Source organism: Sapajus apella, unplaced genomic scaffold (assembly GCF_009761245.1).
Source record: "Sapajus apella isolate SASKATOON/1434 unplaced genomic scaffold, GSC_monkey_1.0 scaffold16, whole genome shotgun sequence".
Lineage (NCBI taxonomy): Eukaryota > Metazoa > Chordata > Mammalia > Primates > Cebidae > Sapajus > Sapajus apella.
In genome coordinates, this window is record NW_022436956.1 from 11,061,558 (window position 1) to 11,087,257 (window position 25,700).

The following is a 25,700-nucleotide window of genomic DNA, read 5'->3' on the forward strand; positions in this document are numbered from 1 at the left end:
CCCATAGTCTAATTTTTTATTCATGTCCATCCTTCCACACTGACATATGTGACATTATTAGCATGCAAAATTAATTGTGTTACTTTCCTGCTTGAAAACTTTTAGCAGTTCCTCTCACTAAAATAAGGAGTAATGTCTTATAATGACCAGGGTTGGTTCAAGAACTGTTTCTGCCTACTCTTTTATCCTTGTAGCATAATTGTATTACCCTGAATATTACATGACCTTCTGGGGTTGCACAAGCTTCTTCCATTTCCCTTATGAGACTGCCACCTTTTAATTAGTCCATATTTCCTATATGAGCTCAATCCCCAGTGATTTAAGGGTCTATGCAAACACCACTCTCTTTGTTAGCCCTTATTTCACTTATTTGTGTATATGACAATGTGTAAGACAGAGCAGTGGATTCAGAATCACACCTAAGACAAGTGTTGTAATTGTGGTCATCTTCCCTTACATTATATAAATGATGAAAATCGAGTGAAATAATCACTGTGAGAGGACTCTGAAAAATGAATGTCAGATTGCAATGAATAATGGAATATAGGGGGGATAAAAATATGTAGGTTTGTCCTATACTTAGGAACTATAGTGAACATTGAAACTTCTTATATCAGCTGAATAATGCAAAACAGCATCCAAAGACTGTTGACCTGCCAATAATGAGTAGGATGGTTTGAACTGAGGAGAGACACAAGGCAATTATTTAGAATATCATGAAAATTCACACTTAGAAGTTATTAAATTCTGAGAAGCAGAAAGATAATAACCTGGGAGCCAAGAAGACATTTTTTAAAGGAAATTGACATAAAATGACAACTGTTTGTAAATTATAAGACAAAAGAGTATGAACCACATGGAAGCAATGCAACTTAGCAGGATTTATGGCTGTCATAAGTTTCTTCATAAGCAGCCACAGATGTTTTTATGTTTATGCCATAAAAATAAAGCAATATTGTTTGGGCTGCTTTTATACAAAATTGTTGCTATCAAGTATAATAATATGAATATCTATAATGCATATCTATAATAAGGCTATAATAATTTTCTAGTTTTGATCTGTTTTATATTGACCATTACAGATTTGGAAGACTTTGATTATGTTCATTATGGCAAATGAAATAAAAGTAAATTATCCTGGAGCTATCCAGAGGACAATGACACAGTCATGTTGGGACTGAGGAATCTTGATGTTTAGAAGGAATTTCTCAGGAGTCCTTATACCTATCCACAATGATAGTTATCACTTTGAATAATATCAGAAGTCCTTGAGCCAAACTTTCTACTTTCAATGATTCTTAGGTTTGGGTCTTTGAGCATTCACTCAAAAAATAAGCTTTATTTGCTTAATGAGAAATAGTACTACAGCTTTCCATGAAGGAATACTGTAAATATTAAATAAAATCATCCACTTAAGTGATGGATACAGTGCTTGCTATTTCATCAAATCTGAATGATATATGTCACTACTATCATCCTCATTATCATCTTTATTGTGATTATCATTGTCATTTGAGTTGTTATTAATGAAATAATACAAGCAGGGATTCTTTAAACCTCAAGAGTTTTGATTTTATTTTTAGTATTTCTCCGCGCATACTCACTGGAATATAAGTTCAATGGAAGTAAACTGGAGGAATATTTTGGAAATGTGTTACATAAAAGGGCGTCACTGTATTTTGATAAATCTGAACAATAAATCTAACATATTACATGTATGATCAAAATGAAGGCTGATTTTGATATGACAACATGACACTAATTCTATTCATGAACATGCTTTGCTGTCCAGAATTTTCTTCATGGCAAATTTGACATCCTTATTCCTCAGGCTGTAGATCAAGGGGTTTAGCATGGGCACAACAGTTGTGTAAAACACAGATGACACTTTCCTTTGGTCCATGGAGCTGACAGATGATGGCTGCAGGTACATGAATGCTGTAGATCCAAAGAAGACAGCAACAGCTGAGATGTGGGAGCTGCAAGTGCTGAAGGCTTTGGACCTGCCCTCAGTGGAGCGAATGTGGAGGATACTGGCAATGATAAAGATATAAGAGGCCAGGATAGTTAAGGCAGGCATCAGGATGTTAAATGCACTCAAGACCAGAACTAGTAATTCATTGATGTAGGTGCTGGAGCAGGAGAGTTCCAAGAGAGGGAAGAGATCACAAAAATAATGGTTAATCACGTTAGTCTTGCACAGAAAGAGTCTCAACATAAAGCTGGTGTGAATTGTAGATCCAAGGATGCCTAAAATGTAAGCTCCCACTGTGAGCCGGAAGCAGAAGTGATAGGACATAATGACATTGTACAGCAAGGGACTACAGATGGCAACATAGCGGTCATACGCCATTACAGCCAACATGTGACACTCTGCAATAGCAAAAATGCTGAAGAAATAGAGCTGAGTCATGCATTCAGGGTAGGAGATGATGTTCTTGTCTGTCACAAAGTTTACCAGCATTTTTGGGGTAATGACAGTGGAATGGCAGAGATCAGTGAAGGACAGACTGCTGAGGAAATAGTACATGGGGGTGTGCAGGTGAGAACTGAGCCCAATCAGTGTGGTCATGCCCAGGTTGCTCACCACTGTGACCACATAGATTCCTAAGAACAGGAGGAAGAGGGGAAGCTGCAGTTCTGGTTGTTCTGAGAGCCCAGCCAGAGTGAACTCAGTCACTGGGGAATGGTTTCCATGGTCCATGTTCTTGTCAACAGTTTCTAAGTTTTAAAAAGAGAAATTGAATGTGTTTGTGTATGTGAGAAATTATTTGTAGATCATTACATATTCTATACCTTATCAGAGGAGAAACATGATGCGGTGGTCTCTTGAACCTCTCTTGCTACTGTGTAACAGTCAATAATTCTGGTAGACCAGAGAAGGAATTGCAGACATCAAACATATTAAAATTTAGTTCATAACCTTTTGAGAGAAAACACCAATTTTTAAATTTTTGAGCTCAATATGAAAGCAAGCTACTGTTATTTCAGAGGATTCTTTTCTTTCCTGCCATATTCTCTAGGATATAAATACGTCATGCACATCAAATGGCACAGCGATCAGAATTTCATTTTACTCAGAATAGGAAAGAGAACCAAATGCTCTTTATAATTTATCAATATAGAAGTCCTGGCCAGGTGCAGTGGCTCATGTCTGTAATCCCAACACTTTGGGAGGCTAAAGTGGAGGATCAATTGAGCCCATGGGTTTGAGACAAGCCTGGCAACAAAGCAAGACCTCACATCTATAAAAAAAATAGAAGGGATGAGTTTATAAAATTAGTTATATTGGTCTGAGTTACTTTTCTTACAAGAATTTCAACTAAAAATGCCTGAAGAACTGGGTAGTGACCAGCATCATTCAGCCTGAAACGTTAGCTCTTTATTTCTCAACTTGCTTTATACAGACCTGCTATTCTGCAAGATAGGAATATAACTGCTTGGCTGATTGCATCCTTATATCTCAGGAACTTTTCCAACAGTGAGGGACTGGCCACTCTTATCTAATTTGAATAATCCCAAGGGAGTAATATAATGGCGTCAATTCAGGTCACGTATTATCCCATTCTGGCCGGGGTGGGGTGGCGGGGCGGTGGGGGGGAGCAGAAAGCTATGGCTGGTCTACATTAAGTGTACTTCAAGGCTGAATTGGAGAAGATCAGAAAAGTACCCATATTCTCCAAAACCGAGAAGGCTTTTGGAAGACAAACACTAGATGTCTTCTATACTGGTCACTTTTACAATCATATATTTCACCTCTGTGCTGTATAAAATTTAAAGATAATGACTATGTGGATTAATAGAGCAAAATAGACTACAATGCAATTTAGACTACAATTCACAATTTTAGTCTAAATTCAAAATTAGTCACCTGTGTGATGTGGTTTTTCAAAAAAGGCTAATACATCTTTACCTTTGCAAAGAAAACTTGTAGATTCTAGATGAAAGAAATTTATGGTCTTATTTAACACTCAAGCAACAGCTGGATCAGTGTTTTCAGTTTGGGGTTCAATATTTTATGTGAAATATAGAAAAACCGGACAATATCAGAAACATGATCTAAAGTATTGTCGTTTGAAAAATTATTGACATGACTGAGGATTTTTAGCTAGCACAGTATAAATATATGTGGCACTTGGCATTTATATCCAGATGTTCAAAATATTGCTATATTTAAGATGTACGGGACTCATTGCATATGTCTCTAAGAGAGAAAAAATTAAAACTAAGTGCTTCAAATGATGGAGAGAAACATTTGGTTTTACAACAAAAAAGAACGTTTTAAAAGTCAGACACACCTTAATTTATTTACAGCCAGAAATGTCAGAGTGCAGCCTGTGTAACCATTTAGGAGACATTACTCAAGGACACAGCATGAGCTAGACGCTTGAATTCAATCATCTTTAATGTCTCTTCTGCTTCCTATATTTCATGATTTTATAATTCTAATGGGCTGTAATATTAGATTAGGCGATCTGGGTTAAAATATCATCTCAACCCCACACATGCTGTGTGATCTTGGGAAAATTACTTCCCATATTCAACCCTCTAAAAAATAGAAATGTTAATATGATTCTCATGTAAAAGTCAAATCATGCATAGTTCTTATCTGTTGGTAAGAACTTAATAAATATCAATTTTGTTTTAATTGTAATCTATTGAGCCTTTTCTGAAATACCTTTTATTTGCCCAGATTTTTATTCCGTTAATGATGGCTGCAGGTTTTCTCCTCCTTCATCATATCTTGTGTTTACTCCTTCCTGCATGAATACACATATTAACATAGAGATTCAGAATTATTTTTTACTAAACGGTAGCCTCTTTAAATCATCAATATTTTCTATTTCCTCATAGGAAGCTCAAATCAATATCTATACCATTCAAAGATTGCTATCCTCTGGCAACCAAAATAAAAGTTTTCTTCTTTTATGTCCCAACAAGTATTACATGATTTGACGATTTGGTACTCTCTCAGTTTTAACATTTGGTACTCTCATTTAAAGGAACATGATGTTCCTTTAATTTTTCTCTTCTCTCTATCACCTCTATCTTATGACATCCTATTTAATAATGATGTTTAGTTAAGAGCTTTAATAGTGCAAACTCCACCTTACAAAGTCATTTTCTGTGTCTATACATATTTCTTATGTTTACATGTAACACTGATTTCATTCTGTGTTATTATAATTTATTTACTTGCTTTTCTTCTGTACTAGACTATAAATTCCATATAGTGGTTGGCACAGTGCCTTGCATATAGCAACTCAATAAATATATGTTCAATTAAACTGCTGAAAGAAGCTTAGAGATAAGTTAACATGGATTCAAAATAATTGAACAAAACCCTCATACTGCCTGAGTTGAAACAAGTAAACACAGATGTGTTTGCCATAAATGTATACGCAGAGAACAAGCAGATGACAAGGGAACCGCTGTTCAACAAGGTGTGTGAATGTGAGAGCAAGGACTGGCAGAGACAGATGAATAGCTGTGTGCATCTCCCATTGCACTACAAGAGAGGCTAGAGCAGGAGACTCCAAGATTTTAAAGTCAAAGACTGGAATTCAGACATACCTTTACTTTCTGCTGGAGTTCAGTGTTGTACATTTTTCTTGTCCATCGCTCTGGAGGAAAAAATGAATCTGATGACATGAGGAGGTTATCGCCCAAAAGTCACCTTGGCAATCATTTTGAGTCATTCATCCTGGTCTCTGGCAAAGCTGATGCCTAAAGTCATCTGGAACTCTGCAAAGGGTGGTTGATGTGAGGATTTTATGTGCTGGGTAAGAGTAAGAGTCTGATTAGGAACAATGATAATGACCTCCCTCTAGATTCTGTTCCCACAAATGTTAACTCTTGGGAAAAGAAACAATTAGAATTTCTCTTTCCCCCTATTGGTTCTCAAGTGTTTCCCCTTTGCCACATGTTGTGATTCATTGTTCTTGTTATAGTAAGTATTGGAATCAAGGATGTGAGAGACTTTGTTGGAGTTCTGGTGAGTTTTCATCTCTTTAGTGAGACAATGAAAACTTTAAAATTTCAGCAAATTTTAAAAATATAAACTAAAGGAATTGTCCAAAGTGATGTGTCATGAAGGGAAAATAGAAAATCAGAAATAACAACAAATTTTTCTAAAATTTGAAAGTTTTCATTGTCATTTACCTCTACTAACAATATTTTGATATCATGATGCATTTATAAAATAGTAATGCTTGAAATGTTTTAATCTGGGGGCTGCTCCTCTTCAGACCAATGGAGAAGAAAATGCTTTCATTCAGCCCCCAAGTTAAAATATGATAGATGTTGCCAAAGACCCTGAGGAGTTCCTAGTAAGCCTAACAAGGAGTGATGATGACTAACAAGAGAGAATTTCTTTTCTTCAAAAAATAAGAGTGATGTTGAGGAACAATAAAGACGTGTGTTATAGAAATGATTTTTGTACTTGTATAAAACAAATTATTTTAGAAGTAAAATTATATTTCATGCTTTATTAAATATTCTATTGATGGCAGCAGCAGGCCATCCAGAACCACTGCTACCATAGTGCCAGCTGCAGTGGGGAGGCCAGCGGTGGTGGCAGGAGAGGCTGCGGGGACAGCAGTAATAGTGGTAGGGCCCCTGTCCCCCACGTCTCAGAGGCAGCTAACTGAGCCACCCCCACTTTCATGTGACCATGTAAGTCCCACCCCCAGGCCTCAAGATTCTGCAGCTCCTGACCCTGGCCCTGTGTCACCAATTCTGCCTGTTGCTGCTGCTGTGGGGAAGGGTTAGGGAGGAGGCAGTCTCCGGAACCTGCCCCTGGGAGCCGCCTAGAGCCTGCTGTGGTGGGGGCCACTGCGAAGGGGCTGGGTTGAGTTGCCTGGTGGGGGCGCAGGGCTGACCTGCATGGAGGCCAGGCAGAGATGGCCCCAAGGCAGAGCTGGGCCCTGCATGGTGCTGTGCTTGAACATGGAGTGTGGAGGACGGGCCAGAGGGAGCATCCACTTCAGGGACCTGGCCAGTGGTATGGCCACCATGCCCACCTTGCTGATGATGCCAGGATTCTGTTCCCTGAGAGGAGGCTTTGCACGGAGGGCTGAGTCTCAGGGGTCTGCCCCACATCTGGGTGACCACCAAGCCTGACACTCCCGACCTCCAGTCCCAGGGACTGAGATTAGTTCCTAGAGTTGCCCCTGAGGCAGGGTCACAAGCTGGCCAAGTGGAGCCGTGGGCTTCCCCTTAGCACTAGGGCCATGGGAAGAACTGCCTTGATGTCATCCCTCCCCTGGATGCAGCCCAGGCCCAGTGAGGGCCTAGATCCCCCAACCCAGGCTTCAAAGAGGCATGGCTGGGGCTGCACACTCCAGGGCCAGGGACAAACAGGAGTCTGGCCCCTTCCAAGCTGGCAGGGTGGAACTCCCTGGGTACAGCTGCAGCCATCCTGCCTCATCTGCTGTGGCCGCAGGCCCAGGCATCTCTGCAGACTTGAGGGCCCGGGAAGGCCCTCCTGACCCTCCATGGACTTGAGAGTACCTGCTCCCTCTGCCTGGCTTCTCCCTGCTGTTGGTGCCAGCTCTTAGTTAGGACCAAGCCCAGACATTTTTGCAGCCCAGCAGGGGTTCACATGCTCAGAACAGCACTGACATGCCTGCCCCTGAAACCTCAGCCCCCACTAAATTTTTGACACCAACCAGCATGAGAGGGAGGCCAAGGAGTGCTGAGGACAGCCTGGCACTGACTTGCAGGTGCCCCTTGGCATGAACAGCCTGGGTGTCATGACCAGCAGCAGGAGGCAGACAGGCTCCTGGGCAGAAGGTGAGGGGTTCCTGATCTCCAAGCTGGAGAGGACCTGAAGCTTGGGGATGGGGTCACCAGTCCCATAGGCCAGAGGGGGAACTTAGGGTGATTTTCCCTAGGCCTGCCCATGGCCACTCATGGACTAATCAGTACAAGCCTTCTCCCCTCTGAGGCCCGTAAAAAAACAGACTCAGCCAAACTGGAGTAGAAGAGAGGATGGAAAGACAAAAGGGAGATGATGGGATGACGAGCTGCAGAGAGGAGCTGCCCACCCCAGGGTCTCCTGTCTGCTGAAAACAGAGGAGATGATAGGATGACCAGCTGCAGAGAGGAGCTGCCCACCCCAGGGTCTCCTGTCTGCTGAAAACTGAGGAGATGATAGGATGACCAGCTGCAGAGAGGAACAGCCTCTCTGATAAGAGCTGGACACTTGACAGGATGACCTGCCTAGCAGAGAGGAGTTACCCTCTCTGGTGAGAGCTTGACACTCACTGGGACACCCTGCCATGGAGAGGAGTTGTCCTTTGCAGGGCTCTTCTGAGCTATTCTATTGTGCAATAAAGCTCCTCTGTGTCTTGCTCACCTTCCACTTGACTGCATGCCTCATTCTTTCTGACCTGAGGACGAGAACTTGGGACCCACTGAATGACAAGGCTAAAAGAGCTGTAACAGAAACAGGGCTGAAACATGCCGTTTGCTCACCATGTTGTGGGTGAACAGAAGGAAAGAAGAGCTGCTGCCCATTGAGGATCCCAAACCTGGGAGCTCCCTGAGATAGCACTGTGACTCCTTCTTTGGGGCGCTGCAGTTCCTGGTGTCTCCAAGCTTTTGGGTGCCACCACATTCCCTGGTGTCAGCTGGGGAAGCTGCTTGCCGTGCACCTAGTCCAGCTGCAGCCTTGCAGAGTGTCAGCACCTGGAGCTGCCCAACCTGCATCAGCAGCTGGTGTATCTGACTGTGTGTGGTGGCTAGACCCCATGCTCGCTCACACACTCCTCGCCGCTTCACACCTGACTCACAGTCTCCCTTAGAGGCGTGGGCAGGCCAGCAGTGTGAACCTAGCACAGCCTGCCTGGCTTAGTGGGCAGAAAAAGCCTAGAAGGCCTGAGCAAAACTCAAGCAAAGGAGCTACTGGCCACAGAGGTTTCTGGCCAGAAAAGCAATACCCCAAAGATCCTGTAACAATATCGTTTTTGAAACAGCAATCGCCATAAATTTTCTTAATTAAATTAACTTTGAGATGCATTAAATTATTGTTAGTTGTGGAGCTTTAATCTACTTTTTGAAGTTGTTTTGCAAATTGCTGTAAAAAGGATAAAATCTTAGTAATAGAATCAGTCACAAGCTGTGAAAAAATGTTGCTTGTCAATAATTAGAAAACCATAGAATAATAAATATGACATGATGTGATGCAAGACACAATTATTTTCCTCAAGAATTTAATAATCTTTATAGATATAATACAAGCATTCATTAACAGTAAACCACACCAGGGAATATATCATTGTTACAGTTTTTGTGATGAGCCATAGATGTGCCTGGTTATAGCCTGGAGTGGTGAGAAATGCATGCGAATGAAACACTTGTTTTGTCACTGAAAGGTGCTTAAATTTGGAAAGTCAGGATGGAGTCAAGAGCCCATTTCAGGATGGGGAAGCAGCATGAATGAAGGGAAGCAATAGGAATGAGCCTAGAATTGTCAACATATTATAGGTACTACTCTACCCAGCATCACATATACCGTCCCAGAAAACGTTAATCATTATTAAAATGTTAGTATATTTTATGTATGTACTACACGTTTTATTTTAATCACAACTAACACTATTCTTACATGGAATGCTAAATCCAAATATTAAACTCTAGAGAGAACAATAGAGTCACCTATGACTTAATACAAATAGCGGAAAGTGTGGAAAAAACCTGTTATTCATTCTCCCTTTATTCTTCAGCAATAAATTTCCTGAACCTTAGTTTGGCACAAAGCCATACAGATTACCATAGCACTTCTCAGTTCCTCAACAGTAAGGTTTGTCCATGTGACTAAGTCTTTACCAAAGGCAAAAGAGGTGGAGGTGAGGTATATCACTTCCAGGCAGTGTTCTTCAACTTAGGGAACATTCCCTTCTCTTTCCATATATTTCTGCTTGATGGCTGGGTGGTAGAGATGAAGGATGGATCTGGAGCAACTACTTGAGACCAAAGATGAACATTGCATGTTGTAACCAGGAAGGCAACAATTTATAAGAATCTTGTATCTGTGATAAGCCACTGTACCACTCCTGAATCATCTTCTGGTTTAAGGCATCACACACCTACATGTACACACACACGCACACACACACACACACACATCTATGGGGTGTGTGTGTGTGTGTGTGTGTGTGTACCTGTGTGTGTGTGATGTGATGCAGCCAAGCCTAACCATAACTAATGGAGAACATAAAAATAATTCTGCCTAAACTCTACTTCTGTGACATACTCATGTTTCCTGAAAGTGGTAAGTGCGCATGAGAAATTGTTTTCTTTTGAAAATGAATACATGGTTGTGTCAGAGAAATAAAAGACAAACTAAACTCTGAGAACAATATCCGAGTTTATCACAGTGCTTCATCCTTCTTTTTCGTGGTAATGTTTTATATCCAGTTTGGAATCTACTGGATATCTATCCTAACACTTGAATACCATATTTTCCACCAGTTGTCAGATTCACTAGAAATGGTTCAGACATATTTCATCATTAAAAATACATTTTAATAGTTTTAATATACAAACAAATGCTTAGAAACAGAAAAATCATAAACTGTAATTTTTACCTATCACCCTACCAATATAAACAAAATTTACCAGATGTTGTTTAATGCCTAGAGTAATTAAATAAAAAGACATACACTTTTTTTTTCTTTCGAGACAGAGTCTCACTCTATCACCAGGTACCAGGCTGGAGTGCAGTGGCGCAATCTCGGCTCACTGCAATCTCCGCCTCCTGTGTTCAAGCAATTCTCCTGCCTCAGCCTCCCGAGTAGCTGGGACTACAGGCGCGCACCACCACACCCAGCTAATTTTTGTATTTTTTTAGCAGAGACAGGGTTTCACCATGTTGGCCAGGATGGTCTCAATGTCTTGACCTCGTGATCCGCCCACCTCGGCCTTCCAAAGTGCTGGGATTACAGGCATGAGCCACTGCGCCCAGCCCATACACTTTAAAAAAATATATATAAGCAATACAAATGCATCTTGATATATAATACACACACATACATCTGTGCTACACATAAGCATACATACATATATTACTAGATATACACACATATTTTTTAGGATGAAAACATGAAGTATAAAGATAAAGACTGATTAGTACACAGAAAATCAGGAAGGAAGTTTCCTCTATGATTCAAAGAGTGGAATAACCTGTGTGTCATTAGGAGATTTCGGTTTATGGTGAGATAAAGGTGACATCACACTGGAGTGTTCATGTTACATACATGGAGGCAAGCAGATGACAAAGCAAGTGTTATTTTATGCCTGTCCGATTCAACAAAAGATTTGTAAAATGTGATTTAACCAGGTTATTTTTTTTCAGAATTAAAGACAAATTAGTGTCCCAGTGCTCTGCTTCTGGGCACAGCAAAATAGATGTGAACAGTGAAGAGCCCTGGAGATGTCCACACTGATCTCCTTAATACAACTTTTTTTGAAGGCCTTGAAGCTCAGAGGCATCAGAAAGAACACAACCATAACCTGTCCTCTAACAGTAGCTCTAGAATCAAACTGAAACATCTGATTCCAAGACTCTGAGGAGCTATTCTAGGGAGACACAAGAAAAAATATCTATGTGCTGCTACCACAGACAAGAGAGAATATGGGAGCTGAGCCACTGACTGTTCCACCAAGACCTACTGAGACTCACTTACGGGAACAATATAGAAGAAGAAATTTATAGGCTGAAAGTCTCTTTCCCCCTCAAAAAAAATGTTTTTACCCAGAGTATACAGTACATTTTGGGTAAGAGGGGTACTTGTCATTATTCAGAAAATGATTTTCCTGTTTTAACTTTTCTGAGTGAATACATAACCCATATGATTGCAATAATAAAAGAATGTCATTTTAAATTCTGGGATTCTATAGTGTATGTGGAGGAAAAAAACGCATTATATCTCTGGGATAAAGGAAAATTAGTACAGGATTATTAGGAAAATGGAAGTGGTAGCATAGTCCCAAAACTGTGGTGCAAGAAATGTTACACAAACATATGTCAAAGTACACAAAATGTATTTTGTAGTGTTTATTACTGTCAATCTCTTCCATTAAGTATTATCTCCTTATGGGTAGAAACTGTTTTATTACCCATCATATGCCTCCATATTCCCTAATATATGTCTACACACTTAGTAAGTATTAGTGATTGAATTTTGTATTCAAAATGGTTGCAATTATTTATTTTAGAGATAACACTTCCAGAAGTGTTTACCTATACACTTAGTAGAAAAGCTCAGGTACACAGGTATTGAGAATATCATAGGGACTGACAAGATGTAATTATTCCCTAAAGTGACATAAATAGTTTTGCCTAAGGTGCCATATTCCATACATATAAAGTATAATCACTCACATGGAGACTTCTGAAAAATTTTTAAAATGTTTAGAAGTGATACATTTTACTCTGGGTGGATGAACTCTGTTGCATCCCATAAATGGTGCCCATATGTTACTGATTTTATAAATTCAGCCTTAACTTTGGCATCTTTCTTCCAAATAAGCAAGTAGTAGCAGCCATCTCATTACTTGTGGACATACCTTGCTGTCTCTAGATTGTTTCCTTATCAACCTTTTCCAGAAATTAACATTTTTTTGCTAAAGCAAAATACCCCCCTTTACAAGAAACGTCTTTTTTCAAGGAACTTATTTAAGGCAACTTTGACATCTTTATTCCTCAGGCTGTAGATAAGGGGGTTCAGCATGGGCACAACAGTAGTACAAAACACAGATGACACTTTCCCCTGGCCCATGGAGCTGACAGATGATGGCTGCAGATACATGAATGCTGCAGACCCAAAGAAGACAGCAACAGCTGAGATGTGGGAGCTGCAAGTGCTGAAGGCCTCAGACCTGCCCCCAGTGGAGCGAATATGGAGAATGCTGGCAATGATGAAGATATAAGAGCTAAGGATGGTGAGGCTGGGGAAAAGGATATTAAATGCACCGAAGCACAAAACTACTATTTAATTGATAGAAGTACTGGAGCAGGAGAGCCCCAGGAGTGGGAAAAGGTCACAGAAGAAATGGTTGATTACATCAGCGTAACAGAAAAGCACTCTTTGCATGCAGACTGTGTGAGCTGTGGCACCAACCAAACCCATGAAATACACCCCAACTACCATCCAGGAGCAGACCTGATAAGACATGGCAACATTGTAAAGCAGTGGGTTACATATGGCAACGTAGCGGTCGTAAGCCATTGCAGCCAACATGTGACATTCTGATATGACAAGAACAAGGAAGAAGTAGAGCTGAGTCATGCATGCTGCATAGGACATAACATTCCTCTCTGACACAAAGTTCACCAGCATTTTTGGGGTAACGACAGAGGAATGGCAGAGATCAATGAAGGACAGACTGCTAAGGAAATAGTACATGGGGGTGTGCAGGTGAGAACTGAGCCCAATCAGTGTGATCATTCCCAGGTTGCCGACCACTGTGACCACATAGATTCCCAGGAAGAGGAGGAAAAGAGGCAGCTGGAGCTCTATTTTGTCTGTTAGCCCAGCAAGGATAAACTCAGTCACTGTGGAATAATTTCCTTCTACCATTTTCTCTGGAAATTTTATGCAGAAAGAGAAAAAGAAAATTTGAGTTAGGTATTTATTATCCCACTAACACAACCAAATGTGAAACGAAATTCAAGGTTTTTTTAACCAGGTAGTTGCAGTTCTCTGCCTGTTCCTCATCTATGTTAGCAGTAAAAGACCCTGGGATCCCAGAAATATGGGATACACAGATACATCTCAGAACTATCTCTGTTTGTATTCTATGCTATGAGAGTGGATATTGGTACTGCTCAATCCCTGAACACCCAAAGAACTGTACTGATAACTTTGACTGAATGTTCTAAGACCTTCTCATGCCTTGTTTGTAATCCTCCCGACTCTTTCAGTAGAGCAAATGCTAATGTACCTATTTTACTACTAGGTAACGGAGTATAATAGCGATTGGGTATTTGCCAAAGTTAGGCATGTAATAAGTAAATAATCAAGGAGATAAAGCCTGTCTGTCTCACCTTTCATCTATTATTTTAGCTGCTCATGGCCTCCCTCCTACCTTTACCTCTTTTTTCGTATCAGTGAAATCACTTACAACAATTAATGTGAAAGAAAAAATTCACGTAAAATACAAACGGTGACGTATCCACACTATTCGAGGCTAGATTTCCCTTAAGTGAGTTCCTTGACTACTGGCGCTGCTTTAAAAACATAGAAATCATGGCTCTAAAAAGTAACTGAATGGTTAATATAAACCATTTGTACTCCACATCCAAGAAGGGTTTGAGTTTCCTAGTGAGGAGAATTCAGAGTAAGAAATAATAAATATCAAATGTATTCATCCCAGAAACACTGATGGGGTGCCCAGCATGTGCTAAGTACTCTGGTTTGTCCTGATGTGGTCCATAGCCCTCTAGGCCTGTAGGAAGACCTGGACTGCAGGATGGCAATCTTGCATGATGCTTACACTGTAGTAACAGTGTGCACTGTGTCTTGATATATTTTGCACTCACCTTCAAACCAGAGTTTTTAACAGCACTTGCTCAGTGGCAAGGAAAACCAAAGCAGGAAAAAATATGGATATCTCTCTAGCTTCAGGATAAGAGTTTGGAAGAAAACTAATAAGGTCTGAGCATAGGACACTGTGATGACTGTTCTCTGTTGAAAAGAAAGAGATCTGAAAGGTAGTATAAGAGATTAGTGAAGTATCAGTAAACAAAGGTATCATTCTTATTGAGATAAGATTGAAAAGCAAGATGATATTTCTATTTATTTCGTGTTTATCACATGCTTAGAACTGTCCAGGCACTTTCATAAATGTTAAATGATTTCTTTCCCCCATAGCACTATGGGTTACAAGAATATTAATCCCATTTTATAAATGCAGAAGCTACAATATTCAGAGACTTGAATAATGTTTTTCATGGTAACACTGTGGCTTTTCAATATAGATGTGAATGATGATTTTCTAGTAGTACAGATGAAACATTTGACTTAGCCATGAGAAATTAAAAAAAAAATACATGAGCTAATACTGATATCTTCTGAAAATGCCATCTTCCTAAAACCAAATCATGTACAAACACAGACTAGATTCAAAGAACATAAGCACGGCAGAAAAATTATAAAGATTATACTTGGCATTTATTGAGCAATTTAAATTAGACCAGAGTCCATATTTGTACTTATGACTTATACATGCATAGATTGTTCAATACATGGTGGATAAATAAAGGGACTCAACCGGGTTCACAACATGAAATAACTAAAATAAAAAGCCTTTGTCTTTCCCAAATTGCCAGTTGCATCTGAACTTCTTTTAAGTGCATGGTGCCTTCCTATCACTAAAATGTCTGCTGTGTTTTCTAGGCTTACACTGCAGGTCATGGGAGAACAGGTAAATATAAAGTCAAAATTTCATATTTTTTGTAGTACTTTGCCTCACAGTACCAAGATATTTTGAGTACAATACTAATGATAATTAATAGTAAAATGATCTGTTTTTGTTACTGGCAGTTTTCACATGCTTCCTACTTGCTTATTACTTAAATTAGAGTCATGTAAAAACGTGATAGTAATTACATTTTGAAATTTTTTAATGGAATAGAAAATGTTTTTCTGCCACTTTTTGTCAGCACTTTTTGTCTACAGCAACAGAGTTCACTCATAATGGTGAAGTCCTCCTAGAGTAAGGACTTACTTGTAATTTTTAAGTAACTTTTGGTTATCACAGTTTCAAATGTATATATAGAACAGTGATAACTGGGGAGGGGAGAGCGAGATGGAAGAATAGAAAGCTCCAACCGTCATTCCCCCAACAAGGACAGCAATTTAACAACCATCCACACACAAAAAAACTGCCTCATAAGAACCAAAAATAAGGTGAACACTTATAGTTCTGGGCTTTAACTGCATATCCTGAAAGAGGCACTGAAGAGAGAGAAAACAGTCTTGAATCATGGACACCACACCTCCCCCGCCCCCAGCAGCTGTGGCCTGGCCAGGAGAGCATCTCTGGGCACTGGGGGAAGGAGAACACAGCAATTATGAGGCATCGAACTCAGTGCTTGTCCTGTTAGAGCAGAAAGGAAAGGTGGAACAACAGCTGATGTCCGCCCATAGAGGGAGCATTTAAACCAGCCCTAGCCAGTGGGGAACCTCTGATGCCAGCAGTCAGAATTTGAGTGCCAGCAAACCTTGCCACCGAGGGCTACAGCACTCTGCGTCTTCAGGTCCAACTGAAGGCTGTAAGGACTGCAACTCTTAGGCAATGCCTAGTACTAAAGTAGGCCCAGAGACAGTGGCCCTGCGGGGACATATGACATACTGAGACACCAGCGAGGGCAGTCAAGGGAGTGCTGGCATCCTCCCTCCCCTAACCTCAGGCTGCACAGCTAGTGACTCCAAAAGAGACCCCTTACTTCCACCTGAGGAAAATGAAAGAGTGGGGAGGACTTTGTCTTGCTTCTTGGATATCAATCAGCTCAGCCACAGCAAGAGAGGGCACCAGTCAGAGTCAGCAAGCCTCTCTTCTAGGCCATAGCTCCCTGACAACATTTCTAGACACACACTGGGCCAGAAGAAAACCCATTGCATTGAAGGAAAGGACCCCGTCCCAGCCGCATTCATCACCTGTTAACTGAGGAACCCGCGGGCCCTGAGTAAGCAGCAGTGATACACAGGTACTATATGGAGGACCTTGGGCAGACACACACTCACTTTAAAAAGTTTCTTGTGTATCTTATCAGAGAAAAAAAATAAATTTTAAAAAGTACATAGAGTTAAGGAGGACTGAAATCACAGTATAGTTGGAGATTGTCAGAAAATATCCAGTAGGTTTAAGTGAGGCACCCAGTAATTTGCTATCTGACATCTTCTGACTCCTCACTTTGCCATCTCCTGCAGAGGTCAACCATCCCTAACTCTGAGTCAATTCTATATATTTCATTAGAAAAGTTGATGGAAATCTACAGTACCAAATTGTCAGCTCCTGAACAATTCAAACTCTTGCTGATTTTGCAAGCCCAGAAATGATAGTTTCCCAGTTATCTTTTATAAGATCCCAGTTATTTATTTTAATATATTTCCCAATTTTACCTGTGTTAAGAGAGCTCAGTTTCCATATCCTCTTGCATTTCTGACTCTTTGCATTGGCCAGTTGACATTTTTCCTGTGTTCCTCGCCTCTCACAAGTCTGTTCGACTTAATATTAGACCCCATCATAGAAGCTCCATGACCTCTTGTCCAATCTTTGTAACTTTTACAGCAGGTGTGGGGCTCTGATTGATTGCATGTGAACAGTTCCTACTGAAGTCTGACCCTGACACATGCGTTCAATGCCTACTGCTTCCTCTTCTACCCTGTTAACAACACCTGTGTGTTTGAACGCCCACGATCTGTACTTGTAAAGAACTTCCAAACAACCTGGCTGGGTCAATAGCCTTAGCCTATCTTAGAGATGAAGCAAAATAGCAAAACAGCTTAAGGGGAGCAAAGGATATTTTTGTTTTAAACCATTTTACGGAAGTAGAATTGATATACAAGCACCTATTTAAATGTGTATAATTTGATGAGTTTGGACATAGGTAAACATCCTTGATGCCATCACCACAATCGAGGTAACTGATGTATTCATGACCGCCCCAAGTTTTCTTGTGTCCATTTATGTTGTTTGTTTTTCTAGTAAGAATATTTAAAATGAAGCATGCCCTCCAAACAAATTTTGAAGTCCATTGTGTCAACTATACACATTATGTTGTATGGCAGATCTTTAGAACATATTCATCTAGCATAACTGAAAATTTATACGCAGTGAACAACTCCCTGTTTCTCCCACATCTCAGCTCCTGGAAACCACTATTGTATTCTCTGATTTTATGAGTTTGACTATTATACATACCTCATATAAATGGAGATATGCAGCATTTGTTTTTCTGTGACTGGTTTATTTCACTTAGCATAATGTCCTCCAGGTTTATCCATGTTGTTGCAAATGGCAGAATTTTCATTAGTGGGGAGTGGGAGAGAACTGTTTTGAGTTATCATAAAAGAAGGCAGTGATGACTCAGAACCAGAAGAAAATTGCTAAAGTATATCCAGAATTATTGTTTCATTAGAGTTTTTACTAGATTAATAGAATAAAAGAATGGTGTAGTCCTAAGTTATATTGATTTTAATACAGTGTTTGCTTAACCTCTTGAAATAGTCTATGGGCATGATATAGTTGTGTGTGCTAGGTGAAAATACAGAATAATATCTCATAGTTATGTGAAGTTAGGGAGCATCTAAAGACTAATCATAAATTTAGAAATCTTCAGTTGTTATTTCATAAAAGCTTATATTTAGCCTTGTCTTGAAAAATCATGCTATCAGTAACATGGATAATGCCATACAATAAATTATTACAAACTGTGTAAATTATACTAATATAGAAAATATTAACAAATACTTATATGATAATAATGATCCAAGAAGATATTGTTAGGTTATTAATATGGACTGATATTGCCAAGAAGAATTTAACAGCAATAAGCAAATGTTTGCTGTGGCCTTTCAGGATAAAGAGGTGAATAACAGAATCCCTGCTCTTCAGAATGTTTCTATCTAGAAGGGGGTTAGAAGGCAGTCTAGACAAGTAAAAAACATCATGATTGCACAGGTCCTACAAGAACCTATGAATATGGTGAATATGGTGCTAGTTCAGAGTAGGGGCCAGTGAAGACTTTTAAGAGAAACCTCAGCGGAAGGATAAGAAGGAATAAGCTAGGTCTGCATAAACTTCAGAATTGAGAAGCATTGGCCTTCCAGTTCCTCATGTTCAAAAGATGTGGATCCAGGGGATGTCAATAAATCCCAAAGAATTAATTAAAAGGAACATAGTATTCAAAATGAGGGAAGTGATGGCCACAGAATACAAATTGCATCTGGGGAATTATGCTAAATTCTGGGGTCTGTAATTTATGATGGTGATTCATAAATTATAATTATGCAGGAAAATTGAAAATTTAGATCAAAATAATTTACACCTAGTATCTACATGATTAGTAATACAAATTAGGATTAGACTTATTGTACATTACCTCAGAAGGCAGAGTTACAGTCTGAGATAACTTTTGTTTCAACATCAAAATTTCTATAGCCATTGAACATGTGCAAAAGTAGTATAGGTTGAATCATGAAAAAGATAATTTTCCTTTGGGAGGCCGAGGCAGGCAGATCATGAAGTTAGGAGTTCAAGACTAGCCTGGCCAACATGGTGAAACCCTGTCTCTACTAAAAATACAAAAATTAGCCGGATGTGGTGGTGTGGGCCTGTAATCCCAGCTACTCTGGAGGCAGAAGCAGGAGAATCAGTTGAACCCAGGACATGGAGTTTGCAGTGAGCTGAGATTGCACCACTGCACTCTGGCCTGGGTGACAGAGCAAGACGCTGTCTCAAAGAAAAAAAAAAAAAAAGAGAAAGATAATTTTCTTTTTTCAGATGTATACAGCAAAAGATGAATAATCATTTTCAGGTAGATTTAGAAAATTCCTATAGCGTTGTGAGGAGGTTAGATTTCATGAATGTTCATCAACATTCTGAGATTGACAGGTTCTAAAACACGGAATTCAGATACTCACCTTTTCTCTACCTGGAAACCTTGGTTGTGGTTACATGTAAGCTTTAGACCAAATACTCTCTATGGGAAATATTATAGCTCTTGATAATGTCCATGATAGCAGTTCAAAATAGACTCCTGTGCTCTCATTTACTTAGGATGTCAGAATTCAAAGTGCAGATCTCAATTTCTGAGTAGCTCACATAGATAGTATGAATCAAAAGCCATGATTTCCTCTTGCAGCTTCTTTATAACGCTACTCAAGGCACTTGCCAAAGTGACCTTATTTTTATCTAGGGTTTTGATGTATAAGAGGTGTCATCAAAAACATATAAACTCCCTCAAGATTTCCTCTCACCAAGGATGAGCTATTTGGATACAAGAGCAATTAACCCGTTAGGCTATTATTCCATGATGAGCTTGCCTTTTACATCCTTCGTATGACACTCCCATTAGCTCCCTTGTGTACAGTCTTTTCTCTTAGTGTTGAAATAGTAGCAGCCATTATGTAAAGAGCTAGAAATCAAAGCCTAGTATGTGTGGTTCTAGGAGGTCCTCATGAAAACAGCTGCCAATCTGAATATGATTTTTTGAAATATTTGAAGCCTTTTCCATTTATGTAAGATTTGGAAAAAGAGTTACATATAATTACTAGAAGTTGTTCTTTACAGTTTCCAAGATACTTTGTTTTATGTGCAGACATCATATGTGTATAATGATAATAGCCAGGACTTATTGAACACTTACTAAATGTCACACATTATTCTTATCTTGTTACATTTGCTAACATGTTTAATTCTCACAGTAGATCCACCTAGAAAGTAATATTAGGTTGAGTCTGGCAGCAGTTTCATATGACTCAATCTATTATGCCCATTTAAAAAGAAAAGAGTGCAGAAAGCTTGAGCAATTGGTCTAAACTTACCTAGGCAATAAGTTTAGTTTGCTCATAAAATTATTATATTTAGAATACGACATATTTTTTTTAAATTCAAGTTTTTTATTCACAGACATGCGATATACGATGTTATACATTAAGACTTACACTTAGGGGCTGGGTGCAGTGACTCATGCCTGTAATCCCAGCACTTGTAGGTAGATCATGAGGTCAGGAGTTCAAGACCAGCCTGGCCAATATGATGAAACTCCATCTCTACTAAAAATACAAAAATTAGCTGGACATGGTGGCACACATCTGTAGTCCCAGATAGATGCTCAGGAGGCTGAGGCAGGAGAATTACTTGAACCTGGGAGGCGGAGGTTGTAGTGAGCCAAGATCGCACCACTGCATTCCAGCCTGGGCAACAGAGCAAGACTCCATCTCAAAAAAATAAAGACTTACATTCAGAAATGCAAACTGTATTTTTAAAATTTGCTTACAATTGAACTTAATGCATATATAGTAAACAGGTTTATAGGGCTTACTGTTCATCAAATAATGTTTAAGCACTCTTCCACTTTATGCTTGAATATTTACCTCATCTTATAGATGAGGATACTAAAGCACAGAAATTTGCATGAAGAAACTATAAAAAACAGAAAGGCGACAGGCATAATCCAGTATCATGCCTGGCAAACTGGGACATGTGATGACTATACTTACCAGTATGGTAGCCACTAGTCCTGTGACATTCAAAATTTAACCAAATTAAAGCAAATTAAAAATGCATGTTATCTGACACATTGGTACATTCCAAGTTCTTAATATATTGCTAATGTTCACAGTATTGAAAAATGCAGAATACATAGAACATTACTATCATGGCCAAAAGTTTCACTGGCTAATACTTGTTCAGTGGAAGAGGATAAAATGGTAAAAAAATTTCTTCAAATGTAAAATCATAAAAGTGATCATTGCTAAGTAGGATAAGTTCATTGTGCAATGAGATCCTGTCATTTGTGGCTCAAACATTTAAGCATTTGCATACTCTCAGAGGATCATACAAGTAAGTCCTGAACCTAGAAGGTGAGCTCCAGAGTTATGCTATATCCATCTTGACAGAGAAGTGGAAAAGGTGTGTGGGGAACTTCTGGGACTTTATACCACCACAATTTCTTCTGCCATCAAATATTTCTCAATTCATGCCTTCTCATGTATGAGTTCATGAAATATTTCTCAAGCCTGCTTTTGGCCACTTTTGTGAACTCTTATGTCAATTTCCCCTGGAGCTGCTCATAAATTATCACAATATGACATGTGTAATCTGACTAGCACTTTACATTTTACATATATGTTGATGCCTTGAGGCCATCTCATACCTTAAAAGACTATGGTCAAATTTATCAATCATAGGATTTTGTGCAGAAATATATTTCTATGTTCTGAAAGGAAATATAGTGCTGGTTAAGAACATGAGCTCTGCAGTCACATGAATTGCAGCTCAATTTCTTGCTCTACTTTTTATTGCCTGCATGACACAGGGAAAGCAATTGAACCTATGTAAAAGCCAGTTTCCTAATCTTCAAAATAGTGCTAGTAATAGCACTTATATATTGGATTTATTGCACCAATTGAATACTACAATATCCATATTTGTATTATGGTAAGTATGCAGAAAATATTAATTGTTTTCGATAATACATTTAAGCACTTTAACTAATATGGACTCAGTGGATATGTCCAGGGAAATTAATCTAGGCATGCATTTAATTTATTCTGCGTAGTTAAATCAACTTTCTATAATTAATCTACTTCTTTTTCTTTCAAGAGTCCTATTATGTTCACAACACTAGCCATTTTTAATCTGTTCCCATGTAATCTTTATAGAGATGCTACATCAACGTATAACGATGTTATTAATTATGTCTTAGATGATGCCTCCTTTGTTTTCTATGTTAAACTAGCAAACATCAGGTATCAAAACTTACATGCTGACTTATAGTTTTAGCTACATGTAAGAAACCTAGAAGTTGTTATTCCTAGCTGTATAAGAAAAAAACTAGACAAACTAGAAAGTAATGACTTTTCTGAACCCACCAAAGAATATAGGTTTCAAGGCAAACCACTACCTTTAAATCTGGAGATAGCTCTCTGCATCCAGAGAGGTAGCTCTTTGAATTGCTTACCCAAAGCAGAGGCTACTTATTTATGTAAGCCGATAGTAACATTCAAATAATTATTTTGATAAATTGCTGGATTCTGAATACAGACTATCATGAAAGTGAGAAGCTCCTGGGATCCCTAGTCATAGGTAGATCTCACATTTACATGGGCTTTCCCTCCAGGAATCCTGTAGGTTGTCATGGTAATAATCTGAGACAGATTTCCTCTCAGCCAAGGCAGACAGGGTGTGAATAGCAGCCATCTTGAAACCCACCCAAAGTCTTCTTCCTAACAAAGAGCTAATTTATGGGGGGAAGGAATTTGACAGATGGCAATTCTCAAAATTTTTCTCCTATGGGAGAAATGGATTATGCCCCATCTCTAGTCTTCCTGTCTTATCTAATGAGAAAAAAGGACAGCCAAAATGGGAGAGGTTTTCAAAAAATAAATACAATTATAATAATACAGGCAAGAGAGGAGGACAAAGGAAGAGAAACCTGTAGCTACTGGTTGGTGAAAGGACAGAAACATTTTGAAGGTCACATCCCTGAGACACAGGCCCACTGAAAGACTGAGACTTAACCAGAAGGTCATAGAAAGGTACCTCTCCCCATACCTTACCACTTTTCCATCAGCCCCCACCCATTATAATAACAGTGGATTACAAAGATTCATGTTAATTGCAAATCTTCTCACTAAAGGCTGATTTACCTCAGTATCTTGTAGTACTGAGGTAAATTTCAACAAGTCATGGAATTGCCAAATGGCAAGAAAATAATATATATTCTAAAGAAATCAAGCAAATATGAGACCCAAACTCAGATATGATGGGGATGTTGGAATTATTTAACAGGAAATTTAAAATAACTGTGATAACTTATGTTTAAGAGCTATAAATAAAAAATAAATAACAGGGAAGAACAGATTGGTAATTAAGCAGAGAGATAGGAACTTGTTTTACCAAAAGAATAAAAAAGAATTTCTAGAAATTAAAAAAAAGCACTAACAGAAATAAAGAATGCCTTTGATGGGCTCTTCAGTCCACCAGACATGAAAAGTGAAATGATCAGTAAGCTTGAAGTTCTGTCAATAGAAACTTCCCAAAGTAAAATACAAAGAAAAAAAGAATAAAATTTAAAACATTAGAAAATATCCAAAAACTCTGTGATGATATCAAAAGGTGTAACCAATGTGTAATTTTAACATCAGAATAAGAAAGAGAACAAAAAAGAAGAAATATTTGAAGCAATAACCTATCAGTTTTCAAAATTAATGACAGACACCAAACCACAGACCCAAAAGTCTCAGAGAACAGCAAGCAAGATAAATAACAAAAGTCAATTCTGAGCTATGGCATATTCAGACTGTGGACAATTAAAGGAAAAGAGAAACTCTAGAAGCAATCTGGGAGTGGATAGAGAAGAGTCACAGTGTAATCGAGAACTCACTTTACCTGTAGAGGAACAAGAATAGAAATCATAGCAAACTTCTTGTCAGAAACCATGCAAGCAAGAAGAGAGTAGAGTAAAATATCTGAAGTGGTTTTTTTGTTATTTAAAAAACTGATAACCTAAAATTTTATATTAAGAAAAATTAGCCTTCAAAGAAGAGCAAAGACTTTCTCAGACAAAAATAAAACAAACAAGCAAAAATCCTGAGTGAATTCACTACCAGCAGACCTGAACTAAAATTTTTGTAGAAAGAAAATAATTTAGGTTGGAAACATAGACTCACATAAACAAAGGAAAGCAAGAGAAGGGACAGATGAAATTAAAATAAATTTTCAATCTGAATTGATCCAAAAGGTAACTATTTGAAGCAATAATAGTATCAATATTTTGGGTCATTATGATATGTGGATCAGTAAAATAATGACAATGTCATAAAGAATAGGAAGGAGGAATTTGGAGTATCCCATTAAAAGAGTAGATTACACTATATATTACATTATAATGTAATGTATGCTCATTGCATAAATATAATATACATAATTTGTATTATATATATGATCATATTATATACATATAATATAATCTAAAATGTGAAATGCATACAGATATGGCATATGTATACCACATTTTCTTTATCTAATTATCTGTTGGTGGATACTTAGGTTGATTCCATATCTTTTTTATTGTAAATGGTGCTGCAATAAACACACATGTGTCAGTATTTTTTGATATAATTTCTTTCCCTTTGGGTTTATATCCAGTAGAGGTATTGCTGGATTGAATGGTAGTTTTATTTTTAGTTCTTTGTGAAATCTCCACACTGTTTTCCAAAAAGATTGTTCTAATATAAGTTCACACCAACAGAGTAAAAACATTCTGTTTGCTGCACATTCTCACCAACATATTATTTCTTGACTTTTTAATGATAGCCATTCTGACTGGCATAAGACGGTATCTCTCCATGGTTCTAATTTTCATTTCTCTAATGATTGATAAGGGTTTTTCAAAATGCTCAAAGATTAAGTAGGCAGAAAATCAGAAAGAATATCATGATAGTTAATTTTATGTATCAACTTGGGTAGGCTACAGTATTCAGTTTTTCGGTCAAATACCAGTCTAGATGTTGCTCTGAAAGTATCTTTTAAGATGTGATTAACATTTAAATAAATAGAACTTGAGTAAGGCATATTATTCTTCATAATGTGGGTGGGCTTCATCCAATTTTTTCCTCAGTCTTGGGAAAAAAAGACTGAGGTCTCCCAAAGAGGAAGGAATCCTGGCTCTAGGTACATGCCTTCAGACTCAAGACTGCAACATTAACTCTTGCCAGAATTTCCACCCTGCTGGCCTTCCCTGCAAATTTTGTACTTGCCAGCTCCTACAATTGCATGAGCCAATTCCTTAAAATATATCTATCTATATCTGTAATCTATCTATACTTATATTATATCTGTCTTTGCTCTGTTGGTTCTGTTTCTCTGGATAACCATGACCAACAGAGTTATGGATTACTGAAATAACTTGATCAATCTGCTTGATGCAATTGATATTTATAGAATACTCCATCCCAAAA

The 25,700-nt window shown here is 38.6% G+C and overlaps 2 protein-coding genes across 2 annotated transcripts; both read right to left on the reverse strand.

Moving 5' to 3' along the window:
• Positions 1 to 1,768: 1,768 nt before the first annotated feature.
• LOC116556424 lies at positions 1,769 to 2,720 on the reverse strand. The gene has a single exon (XM_032285776.1). The coding sequence runs from the start codon at positions 2,702 to 2,704 to the stop codon at positions 1,769 to 1,771; it is 936 nt and encodes a 311-aa protein (XP_032141667.1). The 5' UTR covers positions 2,705 to 2,720.
• Positions 2,721 to 12,650: 9,930 nt separating this feature from the next.
• Positions 12,651 to 13,586, reverse strand: LOC116555969 (olfactory receptor 150-like). The gene is given in 1 exon segment (XM_032284891.1): positions 12,651 to 13,586. A coding segment is annotated over 1 exon segment (936 nt).
• Positions 13,587 to 25,700: the final 12,114 nt, after the last annotated feature.